This window comes from Leucoraja erinacea, chromosome 7 (genome assembly GCF_028641065.1).
Source record: "Leucoraja erinacea ecotype New England chromosome 7, Leri_hhj_1, whole genome shotgun sequence".
Classification (NCBI taxonomy): domain Eukaryota; kingdom Metazoa; phylum Chordata; class Chondrichthyes; order Rajiformes; family Rajidae; genus Leucoraja; species Leucoraja erinaceus.
The window spans coordinates 19,277,341-19,301,210 of record NC_073383.1 but is presented as its reverse complement, the minus strand read 5'-3'; the positions used below and the strand labels follow the sequence as shown (position 1 = coordinate 19,301,210).

General features: G+C 38.3%; 1 protein-coding gene across 1 annotated transcript in view; it reads right to left on the bottom strand.

The window, feature by feature from the left end:
* cwc22 (CWC22 spliceosome associated protein homolog) overlaps positions 1–23,870 on the bottom strand; it is a 67,577-nt gene that overhangs the window by 18,314 nt on the left and 25,393 nt on the right. The window contains exons 3-14 of the mRNA XM_055637872.1: positions 22,698–22,888; positions 21,659–21,726; positions 20,210–20,323; positions 17,287–17,520; positions 13,973–14,101; positions 12,797–12,965; positions 12,634–12,687; positions 7,968–8,103; positions 7,287–7,493; positions 6,191–6,253; positions 4,904–5,011; positions 2,046–2,130 (exon numbers count right to left, since the gene is read on the bottom strand). Coding sequence (XP_055493847.1) covers positions 2,046–2,130; positions 4,904–5,011; positions 6,191–6,253; positions 7,287–7,493; positions 7,968–8,103; positions 12,634–12,687; positions 12,797–12,965; positions 13,973–14,101; positions 17,287–17,520; positions 20,210–20,323; positions 21,659–21,726; positions 22,698–22,888 — 1,558 coding nt within the window. The remainder of the gene's footprint in view (positions 1–2,045; positions 2,131–4,903; positions 5,012–6,190; positions 6,254–7,286; positions 7,494–7,967; positions 8,104–12,633; positions 12,688–12,796; positions 12,966–13,972; positions 14,102–17,286; positions 17,521–20,209; positions 20,324–21,658; positions 21,727–22,697; positions 22,889–23,870) is intronic.

The following is a 23,870-nucleotide window of genomic DNA, read 5'->3' as shown; positions in this document are numbered from 1 at the left end:
CCAAAATTAAGTATTTAAATTCAGTCCAGTTTGTTAAATCCCCCTGCTGCAAGTCCAAAGGGATTTCCCAAATAAATGCAATTAACTAAAAACCTTAATATGATCAAGTCAGCCAATTGATTTATTTCAGTAATCAACTGCATGAATCAATACTAGGGTTTCATGGTAATGGCTACTTAATGCAAGTATGTTCTTTTCTTTTTTATAACCCCATGTGTTGAAATGATTCCAATAAAAAACAAGAATGGCAACCTAATTAAGATCTTCTCCAACTTCACAATTATAAATTTCAATGGCTTGTCACAAATTCCATTACATTTGTTGCATTAATTATTATGCTGCCATCTGAATTACTACTAATCAAGATCCCCTCATCCTGTAAAACTGCAGCAGCTTCCCGACATATTTCCACACTATATATGATAAACTTGATATTTTTCTACATTGAACTGAGTCAATAACAAAGCAGGCACTTCAACACGCACAGTTGCCGAATGAAGGGATGGCATTAGGAGAGAAAACAAGAGGAAAGGTTAACACAGGAAAACAAATCGACATTGAGATATGTAGTAACTATGTGATTTGTGGTGTATATAACTTGCTTCATTATATATTTTACAAAGTTAAAGTAGCTTGCCATTGTCCAGGAGAAGCAATGAATTCTCCCAGCTGGATTTGTAGAATAATATTTTCTAAAGACAAATGTCTCATTCTAGGGTTAATTTCGTTCATACCACAACTGTCTGATCAAATTAAAGTTATGATTTCATGCAGTTTCAAATTATACAAAAAGTACAATATAAAAATTTAGCAATCAATGTTGCACCAGTACCGCAGTAACTCAGCAAAGAACCAAAACTTATATTTTACGTCAACTGGAAAGGTATCCAGGCGCCGTACCAGTAAAATGTATTGTACCATAACTACCCTGCTTTTATGTCCTAAGCCTCGGCTAAAGAACACAATATCCCTTATGTTTCAGAAGGACCTGCTTCTATGCCGCATGACTCAGAATATGAATCCCTATAAAAACCAGGTGATGAACCATGGTTCAGTGTAGAGTGCAGAAAGGTCTGCCAGCCTCGGAAAGCTGCAACACAGGACCACCTGCATGCTGAACAGCCAAAACATGCAAAGACCAGATTTACGTAATCCTGCCAGCAACACATTAGCCAATAACTCTGCGTTCCTACTACATGCTACCATCAAAATGATCCCTCAATTTTTACCACATTATATCTGGAGATGACCCAAAGCAATCGAAAAAGGCAAAGGCATTGGGATCAGACAACATCCGCATTGAAACACTGAAGACATGGATTCCAGAACCAACTGTACATTTAGCCCAGCCAGTAAAGTGACAATGTTGCCATCGTCCCAACAAACTGCAAATTGCACAGATATGCCCAGTTCACAAAAAGACAAGGACAATCCAATCCGATGGATTACCACCCCATCCACCACTCTCAGTTATCGAAGCGCTGAAAGGTGTCATCAAACAGCATCTACTAATCTATCAATACTCAATTTGGGTTTTGACCAAACCATTCAGTTCTGGACTTTAACAGTCTTGGTCTAAACATGAACCACAGGTGGTAAATTCAGAAACCACATCCCCCAGGCCAGGTGTAACTCCAAGCATTAGTGAATTATCAACCTGATACTCATGTGACATTTCTATTAGAGATCATTATTTTTCTTTAGTTATTTAATTTGTTCAGCTGATGTATCGCATTGAATTCAAGGAAAACAAACAAATTGCATTGCCGCACTCAATATCAAGAAGATGAGAGAATTAAGCAAAAGAAGATTTGGTGCTAATAACACATTTCTTTACTGTATAAAAATCAAATATAGTGCCATGTTTTAAAATAGATCTCATTCAAATTCAGATCATCATAACTGATCTGTCTTTAATCATTGCTCGTTAGAATCATCATAAATTTTGAAACATTTGTTTCAAAAATAATATTTTCTCTATGCTCTGAAGCAAAGAAAGGATGTTCTAAAGTTAACATCCCACAAGAACTAAAGTATTTGCTTACCTGGACTGGATAGCAAGATAAATGGTACGACGAAATGATACTAGATTTACTTCAGTCTTGTCATGTATAGTTATTTTCTTTACACCTATAAGTAAAACAAAATATTTCAACTTTTTGAAACTACAAGTAAAAATCTGCAATGCCCAGTGCATCATTCTTTCATTTGCATAAGTGAATTAGAGTCCCTACAGACCAAGACTGAAGAAATAAAACTATGAAATAAGGAGGCAACACAAGGCAGAACGTCTTGATGTAATGTACAGCGCCCTCCATAATGTTTAGGACAAAGACCCATCATTTATTTATTTGCCTCTGTACTCTACAATTTGAGATTTGTAATAGAAAAAAAATGACATGCTTAAAGTGTACATTTTCAGATTTTATTAAAGGATATTTTTACACATTTTGGTTTCACCATGTAGAAATTATAGTTGTATTTACACATAGTTCCCCTCCCATTTTAGGGCACCATAATGTTTGGGACACAGGGCTTCACAGGTGTTTGTAATTGCTCAGGTGTTTTTAAATACCTCCTTAATGCAGGTGTAAGAGCTCTCAGCACCTAGTCTTTCCTCCAGTATTTCCATTACCTTTGGAAATTTTTTATTGCTGTTATCAACATGAGGACCAAAGTTGTGCCAATGAAAGTCAAATAAGTTATTATGAGACTGAGAAACAAGAATAAAACTGTTAGAAACATCAGCCAAAACCTTAAGCTGACCAAAATCAACTGTTTGTAACATCATTAAGAAGAGGGAACTGATGTGCTTACTAATCGCAAAGGGACTGGCAGGCCAAGGAAGACCTCCACAGCTGGTGACAGAAGAATTCTCTCTATAATAAAGAAAAATCCCCAAACACCTGTCTAAAAGATCAGAAACACTCTTCAGAAGTCAGCTGTGGATTTGTCAATGACCACTGTCCGCAGAAGACTTCATGAACAGAAATACAGAGGTTACATTGCACGATGCAAACCACTGGTTAGCCACAAAAATAGGATGGCCAAGTTACAATTTGCCAAGATGTACTTAAAAGAGCAACCACAGTTCTGGAAAAAGGTCTTGTGGACAGATGAGACGAAGATTAACTTATATCAGAGTGATGGCAAGAGCAAAGTATGGAGGAGGGAAAGAACTGCCCAAGATCCAAAGCATACCACCTTATCGGTGAAACACTGTGGTGGGAGTGTTATGGCCTGGGCATGTATGGCTGCTGAGGGTACTGGCTTACTTTTCTTTATTGATGATACAACTGCTGATGGGAGTAGCATAATAAATTCTGAAGGGTATAGACACATCCTATCTGCTCAAATTCAAACAAATGCATCAAAACTCATTGGCTGGCGGTTCATTCTACAGCAAGCCAATGATCCCAAACAAACTGCTAAAGCGACAACGGAGTTTTTCAAAGCTATAGAATGGTAAATTCTTGAGTGGCCAAGTCAATCACCTGATCTGAACCCAATTGAGCATGCCTTGTATATGCTGATCAGAAAACTGAAGGGGACTAGCCCCCAAAACATGCATAAGCTAAAGATGGCTGCAATACAGGCCTGATAGAGCATCACCAGAGAAGACACCCTGCAACTGGTGACGTCCATGAATCGCAAACTTCAAGCAGTCATTGCTTGCAAAGGATATGCAACAAAATACTAAACATGACTACTTTCAATTACAGGACATTGCTGTCCCAAACATTATGGTGCCCTGAAATGGGAGGACTGCCATGACACTATTCAGACATGCACATATTGAAAGAGAAAAACAATTCTCCTGCTATCTTATTCAAAATAATCCAGATTTACACAGCATGATTTGTCAACAGTAAAGCTTTTGGTAAAATTAATTTAATTTAAAATCTTAATATAAATAAAAATCAGTTAAAATGTATTTAATTAAGTTATATTTTGCTGAAAAGGGAACAAAAGCAGAATGTTTAGTATTGCTACAACCTAAGGGAAGATTAACTACTAAATCACTGCATTTAGAAAAATGTTTCAGAGGAAATAGTGGATGCCATAAGCATAAATCAGAAGCAACTCCATTCCTGGAGTCGCCACCTGTGAGAAGAGCAAAAATGTCATAGCAAGAGCACCGACAAGTGGCATATTGCCATGTCCTATTAATATGTTGCAATTGTCACTACATTTAAGAAGTACACAATTCTGTGCTATCATATTAACTGTTTGGAGACAAATAAAAAAAAATGTATTTAAAACTAAATAGACCAAATACTAGAAAAAAATAATTAAAACATTGAAAACCAAGAGATTAAAAACAATACTTGGCTAAAAATAACTTGTTAATGAAGGTTAATTGACTTAAATTGAGGCACAAAGTGCATTCCTCCTTTCTTTTCAATAAGTTACAAACAATCCTGATTCAATAGTACACAGGCAGATTAAAATGTTATGTGCATCCACCTACAACACATTTTATTATTGTGTTGTCGTGTTCAGGCATGGGAATCCTTAACTTGCATTTTTCCAACCTAGCTGTCTACACAAACTGGCCTATTATTTTGAAATACCCAATCAAAGCATTCAAGTGATACCAATGAAGAAAAAGAGCAGTTAAAACAGGTGTCATATATGTCCCTGTCCTGGTCAACCACATGCTGAGAACCAATTTTAAACAGACATCAAAAAACATATTTTGCCAATAAAGACAGGATTTTTAAGAATTTGAATAACTTGCAAAAATAATTCCAGCAAAATCAGAATGTAAGCTTGCATGAATACACAATAGAACTAACAGCAATTATGTCACGAATGGAACTGTAATTTAAACTTTCTAAAATAACCTCTGTATAATTAAGCGTCAAAAAAATTCTGTCATCGGCAAGGAGGATGCACTTACCATCTTCAGTCTCAGCCTCATCCTCATCTTCATCATCACTTTCTGCATCATCATCAGCACCCTCTTCACCACCAGAGCCAGAATCACTGCTACCTTCATCAAGGATTTCTGTGGGTAATACATTCATAACTTTTAATCAGCAATGCAGATATTTTTGCAACATGTTGGATTAATTCATGTCAGCTGTGTTGCCTTAAAAATGTTTCTTGTACAGATACCAAAAAAACAAATGATCAATATGAAACAAAGGAATGAATGGCAAACAGAAAATTGTTGACTAGATTTTAAATCTTAGACCAAAGTCTCACTCAAATCTAGGAATAGTTGAAGAAATGTATGTATTGTGTGTGAAGGATCTTGGTATGTTAATTCAAATTTAAAAATAAAAATTGTGTGTAGAGCAAGCAATTAGGAAGGTAAATAGATTGGGATTAAAAAAAAAAGAAAATACGAGAAAAACTGAATGTCAACTGCATCTGGTCATCCAGCCACATTTTTACCTGCTGCCTGAAGTTCTAAGCATTAAAAACATTTTCTGGTATTATTTCAGAATTTCACACCAGTGTTTTTTTCCTCTTCTTTATTTTAAGAGCATTAGGGCACAAAATTGACAGTCTTGCCTTGATTGTGCAAGGCTTTGTTGGGACCACATTTATTGTAGTACTATACACTTGTACTTTCACATTCAAGGAAAGGTTCAATTGCCTGGTCAGTCCACTAAAAATGTAAATGACTGATGATGCTTGGATGAGGGGGGTGGGTTGTCCTAAACTGGTGGTTGAGGAAGCCTGACCGAAACTCACTGATTTACAAAAATGAAAGATTAATTCCACTGAAACGTACGCAATTCTGTGAGGAAGTAACAGAAGAGGTGCAAAAAGATGGTTTATTTTCAATCCCAAAAAATGGAGCATAGTTGCGGGCGGGGCAGTTGTTGGATATTGGAGACAGCCATTTAGGGATGATATGCAGACGCTTATTTTACTCGGAGGATTGTACATCTTTGGAAATATCCACCTCGAGCACTTAGTTGTTGAGCACATTTAAGGCAGAGATAGATTTTTGGACACCAAAAGGTTCAGGGGATATGGACATCTGTGTGATCACCACATTGGTCATCATTTTACAAAATAATGAAGCATGCAAGGAGGACCATGTGGTTAACTCCTGTTTTGTTTCATATTCTTCTGTAAATCTTGCTTTGTTACATTTTTGTTACTGCAACATACCCCTACTAAAAGCAAATGATCATATTCTCTTACACATTTAAATGTTAAGATATCTCACCTCTTTTTAGATCCTTATACTTTTGTTCATTATCAAGGAACTCAGAATCCATCTTGAAGACATCTATATTTGAAAGAGTTCATAGATTAACCATGATTGTTATGATAAAAAATATATATACAACTAAGGACCAATCCAATTTGGACGACGAATATTGAAAACATTGCAGTCACAAGGAACTGCAGGTGCTGGTGGAGTAACTCAGTGGGTCAGGCAGCATCTCTGGAGAACATAAATAGAGGACGTTTCAGGTCAGAACCTCTTCTTCAAGCTGCTGAGTTGTAGACAACAGTCCAAACTTCCAACAAGTTATCATTATCTTAATTAATTGCTGAAAAACAGAGGTTTGTTGATATATTTCAGGGAGTTAATAGTTAAAACTGTAAGCACTTTAAGTGATTCAACTTACAGTATAAATTATCCCATGTTAGTTCTCAGTGCACATCCATAGGTGGACTGCACTGATGTTCACTGATTGGGTCTGGTACAGAAAGAAGCAAGTCTCCCTGGAAGTTTCAATAATTTTTTTAATGTGTAGTCATCGATAACATCTAGAGGCCATCTTGAATTGTCCCTTGAACTGAGAAGACTGTGAAGAGTGAACCTTAATGGTAGGTCTAGAGTCACGTATGTTCACGAAAACCCAAAGCAGTAACTGAGAGAATCCTCAGCAGTTCAGAGAGAACCAGAATGCTTACGTTTCTCCATTCATGAAATGTCTTGGACCTGAAATGTTAACTGTTTCTCTTTTCATTGATACTACCCTATCTGCTGAAGATATCCTTTTTTTTTTTAAATTTCCCAGTTCTCAGGAAAAAACTTTAGTTAAATAATGTGCATTGTTTCAGTTAAATGTAATTAGTTGTTTTTCACATTATAATAGTTAGAGTGATACAGTGCAGAAACAGGCCCTTTGGCCCAACTTGCCCATACCGGCCACAATATAATGTATTGACCATTTTCCAAGCATGTAAATAATTTGCAAATCCTTTCAAACTTCTACTTTGCCAAGCAGAGGTGGAGAAAAAGTTTGCGGCGCATGTGAAAAAGTTTTATAAATGTAACATGCAATATATTTTCAAATTTGATGACATACTTAATACATCTTCAGGATTATATTCATCTTCCAAAGGCAGCATATGAGTGAACTGATCATTTTCCTCAACCAGATCAAGGCCTTCGGGTATGATGGGGTGATCCTTAAAACCATCTTTACGAATTGCAAACATCACCTCTATCATGTATTGGACTCGCTTGTCAATCTGAGATTCATGAAGAATATTACGAAGACGTTCAAATATTGCTGTAACAAGAACAAAATAAATAATAAGTGCAAAATAGGAATTAATCTGTGGAAACAAGGAACTGCAGATGCTGGTTTACAATAAAAGACAAAGTGCTGGAGTAACTCAGCAGGTCAGCAGCATGCTTGGAGAACATGGATAGGTGATGTTTCAGGTCAAGATCCTTCTTCAGATTGATTGAGGGGGGGACGGGACGGGAAGAAAGATGGAAGAAGTTCAGGACAAAGCATGGCAGGTAATAGGTGACCACAGGCAGACAGGCGGGCAGGGGAGGCGGGGGATGTGTTGATAGACAGATGGTTGGACAAAAGCCTGAGATGAGGAAAAAAAGGTGCAAGGCAAAAGTATGGAAGAGTTACGAATCGTGAAGCCAGAGGAAGGAATTTAGGTGAAGCGGGATTGGAGAGGTCTGGGTGGGGCGAATATATTACAGGGGTAACAGGTTCTGCTATATTACACAGGTTCAAATGTACCGTTTACTCCTCTGGGAGAAACCTCTGTCAGCTTCATTCCACATTCTTTCAGAAAAGCAATTGATACTTCAACGCTGTCATCCGTGGGCCGCTCAAGCAATAACGTGAGCATTTCCAAACATAACACTTCATGGGCCTAATGTGGAAGAAATAAACACATTGTTTTCATTCTATTACTTTTATACGTCCTATCTTTATTTTAAACGGTCAGATTTTTAATTTCACAGCCCCAGCTTTCCATAGGATATCCCTACCCTTAAGCTGTATAATTATTTTGTTTCTGCACAAACTCTTTTCAGTGACTGACATATGATGGATTCATTTTCATTTGAAAATAACAAATGTTTATGTTGCTCTTGTCACAAGGGGGGAGGGGAGTGGGTCGTGTCCATAATTAGCACTGACACTCCAATGCAGCAGTAAGGGATCTATATGTTGAGTTTCAGGTGAAATATTGAAAACAATCTTGAATTAAGTGATCAAAGCAAGAAATACAAGATATCCTCAGCTACTTGATCAATAATGCTCGCTCAATAAATTCAACTTAAAATACAACTCCGTATATTATAATTCTGCTTTTAGTGTTACACTTAAAAACATAACTGCACCTAAATTCAGAGGGAAATAATTAATAATCAAACATTTTTATCAGCAAAAATGATAAAAAGATAGACATGATTTGATTAGTCTTTAAGATCCTGCCTATTATCGGTTCCAATAAGTTGCAGCCTACATATTCTAATTATTATTAATTTTGCCAGACCATTCACCCTCCTGAAAAACGAATGCACTAAAAAATCTTGCAACGTACTTGGAAACCTCAGTTTTTAAACACTGATCTAAATGACTGGCAAAATTCTTCACAGCAACAGTTTTATTTTGAATGGAAAGAAAAGCAATCCATCACCCATCTTTGTCAAGTCTAATCATTGCGCCCAAATGCAAATTTTATTATACAAATTGACATTTTTGCTTTCAAAAGATTTATCACAACATTGTTTATATTAGCAACAAATCATTAACAAAACACAAAGACATGGGACAGGATTCTGTAACTTTCTCTTTTATATCAATTTTTTAACAGGAAACATGCCAAAGTGCTTCATAAGTGGGAAAACAAACATTAAAGGCATTTGGGAAGCAGCTAAAAGCAGGCAGAGAAATTCTCAGAACTGCACAGAAACACAACAAGATGAACAGGCTTGATGCTGGCTGATCAATGATGGAAATATCAAAACAAGGATTCAATGAAAATCAGGAGATAAACTGAAATCTAAGAAAAACGATATTGTCTACACTTGAGGTGTGAGCCTCACTAGAAATTCCAATATTTATCATTAAACTGTAGCTTGTTGATATGGTTGATATTGTAAATCAGCTTTACAAACCACTGCTGTCTGCACATTTAAAAGGTGTTCCAGGTTCTGTCACTGGGAGTTTAAGACTTCAACCAGCTTTGATTAAAGAATTGCATCCTGTAAAGAAAGGTGCACCTTACTTCAGAAAGCCTGCTGTTTTATTTTTTACTGTATCATAGATGGATGATTTGGACTTTCTGTCAAAGAAGTAATGCAGACATTTTGCAGATGGTTCATGGTGAAGCCACGCTGTTCTGGAATGAAAGTATTCAATGTTTCAAGGGGTGAATGGATGCCATTGATCTCCATGTCATTCTTCAAGGGAAGTAGGGAATAGTCTATCTTGCTGCTGGCTTTTCCTTCCAGACAACTGAAGGGTTTTGCAAAGTATTTTATTCAGCCTCTATCGATCAGTTTACAACCTGCTTGCTTAACTTATGTCTCTGGCCAATGGGAATAATGGTGAGGAAATTCAACACTGGCAAAGCCGGCTGATGCCATGGGCAGAATGCTAAATACTCGTGTATCGGAGATGTTCATCAATTTGAATCATTTGTCAGTCCACGCCAGGACCGTGGGCAGATCTCCTATGTGATCAGATACATTTCTAACCAAGGAATTGCCAAGTGTCAGAGTTCCATCAGAGCTAGAGAAGCTCTAAGATCTGAACAGTGAATGAACATTTTGAAATATACACCCAGAAGTTTTACAAGAAGTCAAAAAGTGATAAACCACATTTAACCATTCATACAAAATGTCTATCATCACAATTAAATACAAGGATTCGCTAAATTGAAGACATGCACCTAAATAAAGTCTAATTAATGTGACATTTTATATTTCATGCTATTATTGTAAAAAAATTGCTGACTGTATTACAGCGCCAGATTGTAAGCTTTTATATAAACTGGAGCACTTGATGAAGCTGAATTTTAGTTAAAAATATAAGATATTAAATTGGCACTCGTTTTGAATTCGTTATTTTTTTTTTTAAGCCAATTTCTAAAAATGAACCTGAAGTCACACATAATGGCTTGTATTGTTTATTTTTGTGCATCTCGGTCATTTCAAATCCAATTTGGGTGGAAATGAAACCAAACAGAAATTTAAACTGTATACATTTTTACTGGTCATGATCCCACACCTGTGGCTTTCAAAAGTTGGCCAATTAATGAGAACCACTTACTTTTTGTCTGAAATGGCTATTAATAAAATTAAGTATTTAAAAAGACCTATGCATTTCATTTCTTTTACAGATATCTGGACCTTTTTTGGTCTTTTTTTAATTCTTTTGGCAGGATCTGGGTCACTTTGGAAATCCCACCCTGAATTAAACTGAAATGTTTGCCAAGCTGGTTCAACCATAACGTAGATTTGGAGTTGCATAGACGTAACACTTTTGTCCCTTAAGGACACAAGCTTTGGTTGCCCCATTACAGGAAGGAGGTGGAGGGTTTGAAGAGGATGTAAAAGAGATTTACCAGGATGCTGTCTAGATTAGAGGGTATTTGTTATTACGAGGGGATGGCGTAACTTTGATTGTTTTCTCTAGAATAACAGAGGTCAGGAGGCAATCAGTTAAAAGTGTATACAATTATGAGAGTCATCGACAGGATAGATAGCACCTTCTTCACAGGGTGGAAATGTCAAATATTAGAGGGCATACTTTAAGGTTAGAGGAGGAAAGTATAAAGGAGATAGCGGGGCAAGTTTGTTTTTTTAACAAAAGTGGTAGGTGTGCTGCCAACTGATGTGGTGAAATCAGATACGATAATGGCATTCAAGAGGCTTTTAGATAGGCACATCATGAATGCATAGGGAATGGAAGAAATTGGATCATACAGGCAGAAGGGACTAGTTTAATTTGGCATCATATCTAACAAACATTGTGGGCTAACCGGTCAGTTCTGTGCTGTACAGTTTTATGTCTACAAACAGATGGGTTGTAGTATCTGTTACTAATGATTCATTTCTTTTACATTTCTAATTTGGGTGATCTGAAACATGAATTTAAATTTCACAGCTGCACAGTGAAATTCAGTATCATCTCTGGATTACACTGGACTATAGTTATACCACTCATGGACCTACTCAATTCGTACTGATTTTTGAACCAAAAATAAAAAATTATTGCAGGGCTTCACAGGATGGAGGCAGGGAACGTGTTGCCTCCAGACTCAGGAGTCTTAAATCAGTCATCAAAGATTCGAGAATCTAGGATACCCATCTCAAATGTTATGTTACAGTTGTGCAAGGCTGCATTTGGAGTACTATGTTCAACTTTGGTCACCATGCCACGGCGGTCACAGTGGCACAGCGGTAGAGTTGCTGCCTTACAGCGAATGCAGCGCCGGAGATCCGGGTTCGATCCCAACTACGGGCGCTGTCTGTACGGAGTTTGTATGTTCTCCCTGTGACCTGCATGGGTTTTCTCCGTGATCTTCGGTTTCCTCCTACACTCCAAAGGCGTGCAGGTTTGTAGGTTAATTGGCTCAGTGTAAATGTAAAAATTGTCCATAGTGTGTGTTGATAGTGTTAATGTGCGGGGATCACTGGCCGGCGCGGACCCGGTGGGCCTGTTTCCACGCTGTATCTCTAAACTAAACTGAACTAAGGATGTTGGAAAGAATTGGAGAAGTCTCATAATTGGAAAGAATGCAGAGAAGATTTACGAGGATGTTGACAGGACTTGAGGACCTGGGCTGTACTGAGAGGTTGGACAGGCTAGCACTATATTCCTAAGAACGCAGGAAGATGAGGAGTGATCTTATGGTGGTGTATAAGATCTTGAGATGAATAGTTAGGGTGAATGCAGAGTCTTATATCCAGAATTGGGGAATTATGAATTTGGCCAAGTACGTGGGTAGGAAAGGTTTAGAGGGATATGGGCCATATACAGGCAGGTGAGACAAGCATGGGCAAGTTGGGTTAAAGGACCCGTTTCCGTGCTGTATGACTCTCTGACTCCATCTAAGATTGCAAAGAGTTGGAACATCTTCACTCATAGAGCAGTGCATCCAAAAATTCTCTGCCCTGGAGGATTGTGAAGGCTCAGTCACCAAGTTCATTGGCAACAGATTTGTAATTTTCTGGATGTTAAGGGAACAAAAGGATAAAGGGATGGTGCCAGATAATGATGCCCAGATTGGCTATGATCTTGATGAATGGTGGAGAAAGTTCAAAGGCCAGATGGCCTATTTGTTATACATAAGTAAAATGTCAGTAGACAACCATTTGAAATGCAAGAGAAAGTAATAATTATCCTAACACAGACATTGCAGGAACAGAAATTTTAAAGATGTACTTACAACATTCTGATTAACAAGATGACCTACAAATTTGCAGGCTGAAAGGCACAGTTGCTGGAAAGAAAGGCAAAAGTGGCAATTTTTATCAACATTTTGTATACATTTAAAAAATATATTTTCTGATAGTTGCAAATTAATGAAATAAATACAATTATTTGCTTACCTTGTCATTTCTGCGATAACCTTTGCGGAAATTTAAAATCAATCTCTTGAGAATCAGCTCCCCAATTTGAGGAAACTTTGAATTTATGATTGCCACAACAGCAGCATAAACATGTGTGAATATAGGAGAGGCAGTCTGTGCCTGGATAATATATCTAGAAATCAATCCCCTGTACAGAAAGAGCACACCGTCAAAAACTGCAGAAAACATGAAAATATATTTTGTCAAAGGATTTACTTTTGCAAACAATAGTGTCAAATACTTGGAATAAGCACTTCAATCGCTCAAAACTAATAAGATTGAGAACTTTAGTTTGAAGTTCGACTGAATTTAAGAATTTCCCCACATATTTTTTCTAACAAACTGTATTTCACAAATAAGTTCAGTAGCTATCACAATTCATCCAAAAAAGGTGTGTCATAGTTCTGCTTATTTATTACAATAAAAGCATTTTTCCATAGATACCGGAAGAACTATTAATTAAACTTTGGAATTTGAGATAGATCTTGTATATATGCCAAATAATGGTCAAGTTTCCTTGGAAATGGTAATGCTGCCATGTGGAATTGTTAATATTTTCTTCCTCACTTTTCCTCAGCCATGTGCCAATGTGAATGTTAGAAATAATGAACATTTCTGAAAGGTGCTTGGCCTTTAATTCCTGATTAACTGTGATTTGATAAATGACTACACACGTTGAGGGGCAGAGAGAGGGCCAACCATACAGTTTGCCATCTGTAATGAGACATTTGCACACTTTGTCATGTTAGACCTGATGGAGATTCAGTGACTCCATTCACTTCCATGCAGAAGAACAGCTACAATGCATTGCTGAAGGGTAATAATCCCTTTTTGTTTTTAAAACTTGATTCAGCAATAGATCTAATTGCTCATCTTAAAAGTTGTTTAAAAAAGTGTCAGTTTTAAGATTATTTTAATGTAAATAATTTAATAGCTGTAGATAGACACAATGCTGGAGTAACTCAGCGGGACAGGCAGCATCTCTGGAGAGAAGGAATTCTCGTTTCGGGTCGAGACCCATCTTCAGGTTTTTTTCAATTACAAATCTCAAATTGTGGCGTACTAAGGCAAATAAATAAATGATGGGTCTTTTTCCCCAAACATTATGGAGGGCACTGTAATTTCTCAAGTCAAATGAAGTGCACACATACATACCTTCCCCGAACAATATTTTCTTGAAGAAGCTCATGAATTATATTCGCTATGTTGGAGACGTTCACTTTATTGATGAGACCATTAATTGACTTCTTTAGAGCTTCCCAACTCATTCGCTGGTATGCCAAACTATAAGGAAAGAGAGAAAAATAGCAGTGATATTAGTCTAGAATTGTATTTCAGTCCATTAAAAAGATAAAGTGGAAATTGGAAACAAAAACAAGATAAAAATTAGTGGAAGTCGGCAAATAATAAACAAAATGCATGTTCTCTCCAGCTCACGAAAGCCTGACTTCTGTACAGTCAATACACTAGAGCCAGCATTTGAGAGACTGGTGGGATGGATTTGCCAGCTGCTACAGTGCTGGAGGTATTGTCTGCTGCACGGGAACTCTGTTAATGGCTATATCTGAATGTTTTAATTAAATGCCCTTGGGGTTGGGCGATGTTTTTATTTAAATATATTGTTGGCGCCACATCTACCACTTGCAAACGGTTTGGGTTGCAAACGGTTCTCAGGAACAGAACCAGTTTTAACCTGGGAAGCACCTGCAGCAAGTCCTGTACATAAAGCAAAGTTAGCAGTTAAAATACTGCCATAATAAAATACAACAGTTCTGCAGAACATGCTCAATCTGGAGATACTATGTAGGTGGTGGGTTGACCAGAGTAGTTAAGAGCCATTGCATGGTGACCAAATAGATTTTAAACAAATTTATCGTGGAAACATTAGTATCAAACAGATAGCTCAAGTTACTCAGGGAAGCAATGATATGAACGTAGAGGTAAATCTGGCACACACTGTTTACACACAAGTACAGACCCTCCCCAGGTTGTGGCAGAGTTCCTTTCCTGTGAATTGCTTGTAACCCGAACAGTTTGCAAGCCGTAGTGTAGCCACGTGGAAACAAGGAGCTCCCATAGAAGAGGCCTGCAACCCTACAGCAGCCAGCAATTCCATCCCAATGGTTTCCCAAACGTTTGATCATAAGTGCAGGCTGCACATAAGTCAAGCGTTTGTAAGCTGGGGATGACCTGTAAAGCGCATCTGATTTTCAAACGATTTCACATAAATAGTTGATGAAACTGAGCAGGAAGCTCTTAAAGAATGATAAACGGTGCCGCTAAATGTTTAATATAGAAATCAAGGATGTGATCAGAAAGATCCCTTCTGGTGATTGAAGCAATACCTTTTGCATGTATACAAATGATAAACTTCCTGTACTTTTCTTAGCTTTTGGTTCAAGCTTCCCTATTTCATCTCATCTCACACACCAGCTTCTTCGTTATTCAGAGATTCTCAACTTGGCATTTCCACCCTCTCTCTTTGTGGCATCTTGTTTATCCGGAACCCCTTGAATCTTCTCCTTAAATGCCCCCTATTGTTGAGATCGATTGACCTTCAAATAGCTATTTCCAGGCCTCTGTTTAGTAAAACTAGATTTCTTCCAAAATGTAGAACCTTGATTCATCATCTTTATTTGGCATTGTAATAATCACTGCTGTAAAACAGCAATCCAATTGTCATTCTTTCCATGTGCCCAGCTTCATCGCTAAACCAATCCAGAATTGTCCACCATCTCGTTCGGCCTGCTAAATGCATGTGGAGAATTCAGTGCCTTGTATTTCTGACTGTATGCAAGCTTCTAAGTGGTTCAACTTAAATCCCCATTATTTCTGCTCTCTTGTTTTTACATTTCACAGAAATTAGCTAACATCCCATCTCAAACAGGATCTTTGAATGTTTATGGTACATTCCCACCAGTTATTAATTGCCTCACAGATAATTCTTCAAACCTACCTAGATACAACGTATCTAGACTAAAGATAGAATCAGAATTTATTCGCCAAATATGTTTTACAACATACGAGGAATTTCACTGGCCAGATCAGTCATATAATTAAAAGTAACAGATCGCTTCAAAAACACATTTTAACATGAACATCCACCACAGTGACTCCTACACATTCCTCACTGTGATGGAAGGCAAAATAAAGTTCAAGTCCAAAATGCTGGAGTAACTCAGCGGGACATGCAGTATCTCTGGGGAGAAGGAATGGGTGACGTTTCGGGTCGAGACCCTTCTTCAGACTGATGTCAGGGAGAGGGAGATACATAGATAAGGAAGTGTAAGGTGTGAAAATAGCACAAAGGGAATAGAGATCAAGGAAAATGTAGAATAGATCATTGTTAGCACGGAGAGGGTAACAAAGCCTACAGAGATAAAATGTATTCGGAGACAGTAAGACTGGTCGGAGAACTGGGAAGAGGGAGACATGGAGAGAGAGGGAAAGCATGGGTTATTTGAAGTTAGAGAAGTCAATGTTCATGCCGCTGGGATGCAAGCTGCCCAAGCGAAATATAGTATCTAGGGATTCTAGGCTATATTGGTGCCACCTTCTCCAGATCTCACCCCAATATCTCAAGCATCTAAATTCCTAAATCTCATCAGTCATGCATTCATACAATTAGGAAAGAACTGCAGATGCTGGTTTAAATCGAAGGTAGACACAAAATGTTAAGAGTAACACAGTGGGTCAGGCAGCATCTCTCGGCGAAGGAATGGGTGACGTTTTGGGTCGAGATCCTTCTTCTGACCGATAAACTAATTTCATGTGAACTGACTTCATGTACTCACTGGCAGCCGGTGCCTAATCTCTGAAGTCAATTGAGGTGAGTATAAACTGGGCAAGTGGCAATATGCCAAGGAAATTAGCTTCTGGACTAAAGTCCTTTTAAGCCCACAGCTTTTCTTTAAAGTTACTGATGGCACGGGCTTTGATGGACAAGACACTGTGAAACATGCAGAAGACAAAGAGAAGACTTCAGTGACAAATTTTGTAAAGGTGGTAAAACGCACAGGCATGCTATAGACGAAATTAAACAGAGAAATGTATGAAGTGATACATTTTCATGGGAGGAATGAATTAGGACAACAGAATACAATGGGTGCAATTCTATGGGACTTCCAAAAACAAAGACCTGAACATATGCAAGCCCTGATCTTGGGAGTCAGAACAGGTTGAGAACATGCCCACAGCATTCAGGATCCTATGCTTTATAAACGGAAGCATAAGGATTGCTCTCTTGAGGGCAGTTGTAAGGTGGATTGACTAAAGTTAAGAAGGCTCATAAAGAGGAACTGCTCTTAAGGGCAGAAGCATTGAGAACCATAAAATAAAGACAAAAATAAAGAAAATAAAGTTTTACGAACAGGAGCGTAAAAATCAAACACCTGATTGAAATACCAGATTTACTCACTACCCTACAGTAAGCAAATTAGTAAACCAGATCTTAACAATTTTCAACTTACCTGCTTTTGTCTGCAATTTGTTCTTGCATCATTCTCAATCGTGCAGGAGGAATGTACGCTCCACCTGTCAGTGTTAAAATAGGATCCAATTCTGCCTTTTTCTTTTTCAATGGTGGTTCAGAGGAGCTCTGATTGAAATCATCTTTATTTCTTGTTATCGGTGATGGCGATTTTGCTCTCTTCTTGTGGTCTGATTCACGATCTATGTTCATGTGGCTCTCTTTGTCTCTACCTCTAAAATAAACAATTCTCAAGTCCATACAAAATATAAATCTCATATAACCTCATTTACTGTATCCACAAAATCCAAATGTCTATCCCAATTGTAATGACATTTTTGTATTATAAGTTCTTCAGGCGATACTTGAAAACTCTCCAATACACTGTAACATTGGTGAACTGTCCTGCACAGAAAGAACAGAACATCATATCTCATATCATATTCGTGTGTTTGCGTGTGTGTGCGTGTGCGCCTTTGAAACATATTTCCTCGAAAACCAGACGCAAAAACGCAAAGATTTTTACATATTTTGGTAGGGATTTAACATGATCTAGAATCCTTTCTAGATTTGGTCGATTATTTCCCCAGATTTTGAATAAAATTGTTCACAAAACATCAAAAAAATGTTTAATCAAACAGCTGCACGAGTCACAGTGCCACCTCACAGATGTCCAATCACAATGGATCTCATTTACATATGTTATCACAATGGGACAGGGGTGGGAGATCTCTCCCCCTCCATCCCTCCCTTCCACCCCCATGCCTTCCCCCACTCCCCCTTCTCTCCCCCCTTTTCTCTCTCCCTCTCCTCTCCACTCTCCTCCCCCCCCCCCCCACTCCACTATCTCCCCCCCCCCTCCTCTCCCCCCCTCCCTCTCCCCTCCCCCCCACTCTCCTCCCCCCCTCCTCCTCCTCTCTATCATCCCCTCTCCTCTCCCCCCCCCCTCTATACTCTCCTCACCCACCCTTTCCCCCCTACCCGTCTCCCCTTCCCCCTCCCCGCTCTCCCTCCCCCCCCCTCTCCCTGATCCCCCTCTCTCTCCCTTCCCCTCTCCCCCCTCATCCCCCATCTCCCCCTCCCCCCCCACTCCCCATCTCTCTCTCCCCATCTCCCATCTCCCCTCCTCCCCACCCCCCCCCATCACCCACCCACCCCCCTCCTCCTCCCCCTCCACCCCCCTCTCCCTCTGTCTCTTGCCATTCTGTCTCTGCCCCTCTCTCTCTCCCCATTCTCTCTCTGCCCTCCTCTCTACCCCCTCCCCCTATCTAGACACGCCTGCGAGTTAGGGGCTATACGTCAGTGGATAGGGCAGATGGGGTAAAAGGAGCAAATTAATACTATTAAGATAATATCAAGGGGGATAGTTAGCATGTGTGCAGGGTGTTACTTAATGTGTGTGATGCCACATGCCGCCGCCCCCCCCTCCCCCCTCCGCAACCGCACCTTGGGGGAACAAACCCAACGGGTCTGCGCTTGGTCTCGTGTTCTTTAAAAATAAATTCCAATTAGATGCTCTTTCTGAAACCTTTGAAGTTTGCTTATCTTTATATATTTATCTTATTTTCATTTGAAAGTCTTATTAAACCTGCTTAGTGAGGAGAGCATATATAAATCTTTATATATTTATCTTATTTTCATTTGAAAGTCTTATTAAACCTGCTTCCACCTGTCTTGCAAACTAATTCACACCTGCTTCTTTTGTTACTTGCTCTTTTGTCAGTGTTGGCTGTTTCCCCTTATTTGCTAAATAAAACATGTCCTTGTCCCTGAACGGCTTCATAAAATCCCTCCTCAACCTTCCCAGTTGTCTCTGATCAAAGGAAATCACCCCAACATATTTCTCTCAAGTATTTCTCGATAACATGATGAAATTCTCCCTACAGTAGTGACGTTATCAGGTTCAGGTTTTGCACGTTTCAGTTCTTCAAATGTACTTAACACACTTAACAACTTAAAAAAAAAAGCCCTGGCCAATGGCAAAACTTCCACTGGAAAGCTTTGGATGGACAAAGTAATACTAATCCACGAAACATATTTTTCTATTTGCCCAAAAACAATATAAGATTCAAGTAAGATTAATAGGCCCATATATCCATAGACATATTTTAAGGCGATTAAATTAAAATAGTTATGCAGAAAATGACCTTTCGTACAATCAGCTTTGCAACTGTTAGTTCATTTAAAATTCCAGACACATAATTCTGCATAAAACATGCCTTTCTAGGGTGATGGAGGGGAAATGTTAGAAACCTATGCTAATTGCATGGATTTAGAAATAAAAGGTCTTGTTTCATTAATCTGCTACAAGCCAAAATAAATTAGTTGTAAAGTCTCATCTAAACTTTTCAAGGGCATTTGACTATGAATGTCACTGGCAGGATTCTTAAAAGATAAATGAATTAGCAAGATGGATTGAAAACTGCCTTAACAATTAGAATCAAGAGGTTGAAATAAATAGAAAACACACTGCCTGGTTTTGCGGAAAGTTCTGTGACATTTTGATGTCAGGATACCGTGCATGTCACGTTAGGCTGCAATAATTTGTAGATAAATACTTTGTGGTAGCATTACAAAGTTCAGTATTGATATGAAGCTGTTTATTCGGCACATAAGAAATCCTGATGGTTCAGCATCTGCTTCTGAGGATTCTGCTCCCTTCGCACCCTTGAATTTTATTATTCACTAGTAAGTTTACTACTGGCAACATCTTAGAAGGAATGAGTAGGACAATTAATAGGAAATAATATCTAATAGTCCAGAAAATATGCTAGTCTTGCACGACCAGATTACTAGAGTATTAGATTATCAGTGTTATACTGTATGTAAGCTGCGAGTGAACTAAAAGAACAGACTATGGAACAAAGAACCTTTTATTATCATGTCAGTTATTGACTTATTAATGCAAAGTTTGAACTAAATACCTAGATTGTAAATTTCTATCATTATGTCTGCCATTGCTGGATGGTCTTCTGTCATAGGTATTCCTGTTGGTATTTCTTGGGGATCTTGATCCTGATCTTTCACGACCTTTACGTCTGAGAAAAAAAGACCAATTAACACTCATATTTTTCTGATGATTTGTGGAAGAGCATCCTCAACAGTAATTACTTACAATTGTCTACAAATTAATAATTTGCAGGAAGACCAAGCCATCAAAATAAACCATTTCACTCAGGATCAGATTTGTATTGCTGCAGGCAATCAAACTGAAAATTGAATCAATCTGCATTTCAATGTATTCTCTCAATTCTTGCCCAGTGATATCCTCAAGAGGAAGGAAAGCCATAGAAAATATTCTGTAAATCATGGGGCAGCCAGCAATTAGCTGCTGATCAATAGGTATATCCGTAATACAACCATCCAACCGACTCGAGATGTTTAGATCTCTTCATTAAATTATCGCAGTTCTTTCACTGTCATTTCTCGAGTTAAAAGTTCATTTCTGTTTCAGTATTGATTAAAACGTGAAAAAGCCCTTGACACAAGTGTTAGAATTACCCTGCTTTTTTTAGAATGTGTCCTCTTTTTGAATCAGTAGTTCCTCAGATACCATATAACAAATTCTTATTTTTGATTTAAGGTGAATTGGTTTGTAGCTGCTATGGTTGCCCATTTCAAACTCCCCACAGTCAGCTATGCTCTTCACATTGCTTAACAGTATCTCAAGTCACATTCAATTGCCTGTCTCATTCAATTCTCTGCCTTCAATTCACATTCAATTCTCTCCCTCAAAGGGCCGTGGAGGCCAGTTCTCTGGATGCTTTCAAGAGAGAGTTAGATAGAGCTCTTTAAGATAGCAGAGTCAAGGGATATGGGGAGAAGGCAGGAACGTGGTACTGCTTGTGGATGATCAGCCATGATCACAGTGAATGGCGGAGCTGGCTCGAAGGGCCGAATGGCCAACTCCTGCACTTATTGTCCATCACTTGTCGATCAAGTACTCTAGATAAATGACACATCTTTGAAATGTTATTTATTTCCAAAGCCTTTCAGTTCAATTTAAGTTTGTATATCACATATTACAGCTATTAATTTGCTTTCTACCAGGATTTGAATATGACATTTCACATTCGTACCTATTTTGGGCTCCATTTGCATCTTTTAGGTTTCACACTTCTTTTGTGATTTCATTTTATACTACCAAAGCTTTGACATCCCTAGTATGAGCTTTAAAACCATATTTGCAATCTGGCCTCTTATCAATAGTTTATTTTGGTAATGCAAGGTATTTACCAGCAGAAATATACTCCATCTGTTTTTGGTTCAAAATTACAGGCATGAGGAAATTGGATCAAAAGCTGAAAATGTGTTACATTAGGTCATTAGGTTAACAAACACATTCCTAAGTAAGCTACAAGATCCAACTTTACCTGTGCTCAGGGGAAGAGCTTCTTTGACGTGGACTGTGGCTGTCTACCCGCTCCTGATTTGAATTGAGCTATGAAGATATAAATAATATCAAAGTTGTAGAAACAATTAAGCAAATCAGCCTTATTATTCTGACATTAATATATGTATCTCTCAAAGCAAACGATCAAGTAAAATTCTCTGTTTCTTCCTAAACTGGTGAAGGTAATTTAAAGAGAGAAACACGAGGAACTGCAGATGCTGGTTGACAAGATAAGACAAAGCTCTGGTGTTACTCAGCAGGTCAGGAAACATCTCTGGAGAACATGGATAAGTGGCGTTTCGGGTTGGGACCCTTCTCCATAAGGCTTGGGATGACAGTGGAGAAGGTATAAAGACTTGTTAATGATGAATGGAGAGAGCAAAAAAAAGTTGGTTTTGGGAGGACATTTCTAAGGGCAAGTCAGAAGGAAAAGTAGCTGGTCATGAATTGGAGGTATGTGGGGGTAAGTGGAAGGTTGTACTGGGACCATAAAATGTCTTTAGTAGGAGTTTCACCAAGTTTGTAGTTCACATACACGTTTAAAATCATTTGGTAAATAGCTTGAGTTCATGTGTAGGAAAGAACTGCAGATGCTGGTTTAAATCGAAGTTAGACACAAAATTCCGGAGTAACTCAGCGGGTCAGGCTGCATCTTTGGAGAGAAGGAAAGGGTGACGTTTCGGGTCAAGACCCTGCTTCATGAGTTAATATTCATTACCATCCCACTGTGCTGAATAAATCAGCTGTCAAGAATTTCCCATCTATTGTTATCAACAGGCTGTTCTTTTAATTTAGCCAACAACAGTTCAGCATGGCAATGACGCAAGCACATGGCCAGGTCACTCAAGAATTTGATCTTTGCTGCGCGGTTCAGAGAATACCAAGAGATCAATTTTGGTAGTAAGGAAAAATAAACCTTATTCAAAGAACACATGACAAATACAATTGCAGTTCTATAATAACAAATATTTAAGTAAACCTATTGCCTTAAAACATACATATTAACTAAATGATCTTACCTGTATCTGTACCACGCTGCTTTTCATTTTTTGGACAGCTGCACCACTGCTGGCTGCACTTTCCTCACTGTCTGAGCTACTTGAAATCTCCCCATCTCCAATCCTCTCAGGATTCTCCAAATTATCATGGACTTCACTGGCAGGGACAGTTTCACTCTCATCCCGAAGAACACTTTCAGTCATTTCTATGCCTGACAAAATTTGATAGACAATCACATTTTCAAATCACAATTTTAGTTGTTTTAAACGAGAAGCAAAATATTCACACTCCTTGATTAACAAAGTAAAAATGAATATATGCCCCAAATAAACTTTAAAACATTCTACTAATCTCAACGTGCTAATTCTACAATCTTAGCAAATAATTTTAAGTTATATTATATTCAACCCAACTCCATTTATAGTGTTTCCTGAAGTATTCTTTATCAAACACTACACATCATCTTAAGGACAGAGAGGGACAACAAAGGTGCATTTTCTCATTACATTAATATTTTAAGAAATATGAGTATCCATTACCAGTTTGCAGATTGTGGCTGACAATCTATAATAAAGGTGAGGTTCTATAATCTGAAGCAACACACAAGTTATAGTAATGTTATCCACTTTGGAAGGACAAAAATGCAAATTATTATTTAAATGGGCTAAAACTATAAAATGCTGTGGTAGAAAGAGATCTGAGGATCTACTACATGGAAACTGGCACAAGCCTCAGCTGTGTGAGCCCTAGAAATGGGTCATCAAATGTTGATGGCTCAGTGTAGAATGAACCACTGAGGCAGCCTGTGAGGGCTGGACTGAGCAGTGTGGTTGCTTTACACTGACATTTGGGGCACCCTGGCTGATGAGAGCGAGCATTGCAGCAGGTACTCCACATGTTTGCAGATCAACTAGATACTAGCTACCTTCTTCCTTCTGCCTTCCTGCTGCATGTGATGGAAGCTGCTATCTTCTCTTCTGCTCATACAGCTCTCCCCAGCCTGGTGATGTATCCACGCTAACAGGATTTATGAATATTAAGCAATGGACCAATCAACCTGATGGTGTTAATGATGACTTGAAGGTTAGTTTTGGAAGTGATACAAATATTTGAATTTTCATTCTCTCACATGTCACATTGCTGAAGGTCATCTTATTGCCCTTTGCTGAAGGACATCACATAATTATTTTGTA